The sequence below is a fragment of the Lupinus angustifolius genome, chromosome LG18 (assembly GCF_001865875.1).
Source record: "Lupinus angustifolius cultivar Tanjil chromosome LG18, LupAngTanjil_v1.0, whole genome shotgun sequence".
Taxonomy (NCBI): domain Eukaryota; kingdom Viridiplantae; phylum Streptophyta; class Magnoliopsida; order Fabales; family Fabaceae; genus Lupinus; species Lupinus angustifolius.
The window spans coordinates 1389155-1390521 of NC_032026.1; the positions used below are offsets into that span (position 1 = coordinate 1389155).

The following is a 1367-nucleotide window of genomic DNA, read 5'->3' on the forward strand; positions in this document are numbered from 1 at the left end:
TGGAGGTGCGGGGAATCGAACCCCGTGCCTCTCGCATGCGAAGCGAGCGCTCTACCATATGAGCTACACCCCCTTATGTTGATTCTTTGGAACACCTATACTTGCTCAAATACATCGTATTACTAATACAAATTAATCCAATTAAGGCCATTTAAATAAGTTTTATCAATATAGCATATTAAGAATATTTAAAATAGAAACAGCCCACTTCATCCATTTCAATTAATATTTGACTATAAACGGAGATAAATCAAACAACGTATATTATCTTAAAAATGAGTTTTAATAACTACATAAATTGTTTTTTCCAATAGGATGTATAAAGGTCTTATCAAGGATTACAAAAATGTTGGGAAATTCAAAACCAATTTCTTTTCTCTGTGTGATACAAAATGGGCACTTGCAGAAGTGGCATGTGACTTTAATTGTCTTGAAGCATAAGCCACCACATTTTTCTGTTGCATCAACACACAACCCAAGCCTTGATTCGACGCGTCACAGTACACGTTGTAGTTCTCATTCGGGTCTGGCAAAATCATTACATGCGCTATAGTCAATCTCTTCTTCAGCTCTTGACAATTTTCTTCACTCTTCGCCATCCAGACCAATGCTTTGTTTTTCCTTGTTAGTGTAGTCAGTGACAAAGCCAACTTCAAAAATCCTTCAATGAACTTCCAATAGTATTCTGCTAAACCGAGGAAACTTTTGATCTCCGTCACTGATTTTGGGGAATTCCATTCCATCACAGTTTCCACGTTATTAGAATCCACATCAATTCCTTCGCTTGATATCACATGCTCGAGAAAATTCACCGATTCCAGCCAAAATTCGCACTTCGAAAGTATGGCATAGAGTTGGTTGTCCTTCAAAATCTGTAACACTATTCTTAGATGTTTCGCATGTTCATTTTGATTCTTCGAGTAAATCAGGATATCATCAATAAACACGACTACAAATGTGTCGAGGTATGGGTAAACAATCCTATTCATGTAATCTATGAACATTATAGAAGCATTGGTTACACAAAATGATATCATAAAATATTCGTAATGGCCATAACGCGTCCGAAATGCTGTTTTCGGATATCTTCCGATTTCACGTGTATTTGGTCCATCAAGTCATCAATTCTTAGCAATGAGTACTTGTTCTTGATGGTAACTTTGTTCAACCATCGATAGTTAGTATACAGCCGCATACTACCACCCTTCTTCTTCACAAATAGCATTGCTAAGAATTTGTGAAGAAGAAGGGTGGTAGTATGCGGCTGTATCGCTAAAGGATTTATAGAGAACATGGTTGTTGGATAACCAACCCATTCCTAAGATGATATCTAATTAGGATAAGGGTAGACATATCAGGTTACTACA

General features: G+C 36.9%; 1 protein-coding gene and 1 non-coding gene across 2 annotated transcripts; both read right to left on the bottom strand.

Moving 5' to 3' along the window:
* Positions 1–73, bottom strand: TRNAA-CGC. The gene has a single exon. It is a non-coding gene; the product is annotated as a tRNA-Ala (tRNA).
* On the bottom strand, positions 339–989 carry LOC109332457 (uncharacterized mitochondrial protein AtMg00860-like). Its single transcript, XM_019567439.1, has one exon. It carries the CDS (start codon positions 987–989, stop codon positions 339–341), a length of 651 nt encoding a protein of 216 aa, XP_019422984.1.

Excerpts from the sequence above, each read along its gene's own strand:
- LOC109332457 (XM_019567439.1), bottom strand. The coding sequence starts at position 989 with ATGAATAGGATTGTTTACCCATACCTCGACACATTTGTAGTCGTGTTT.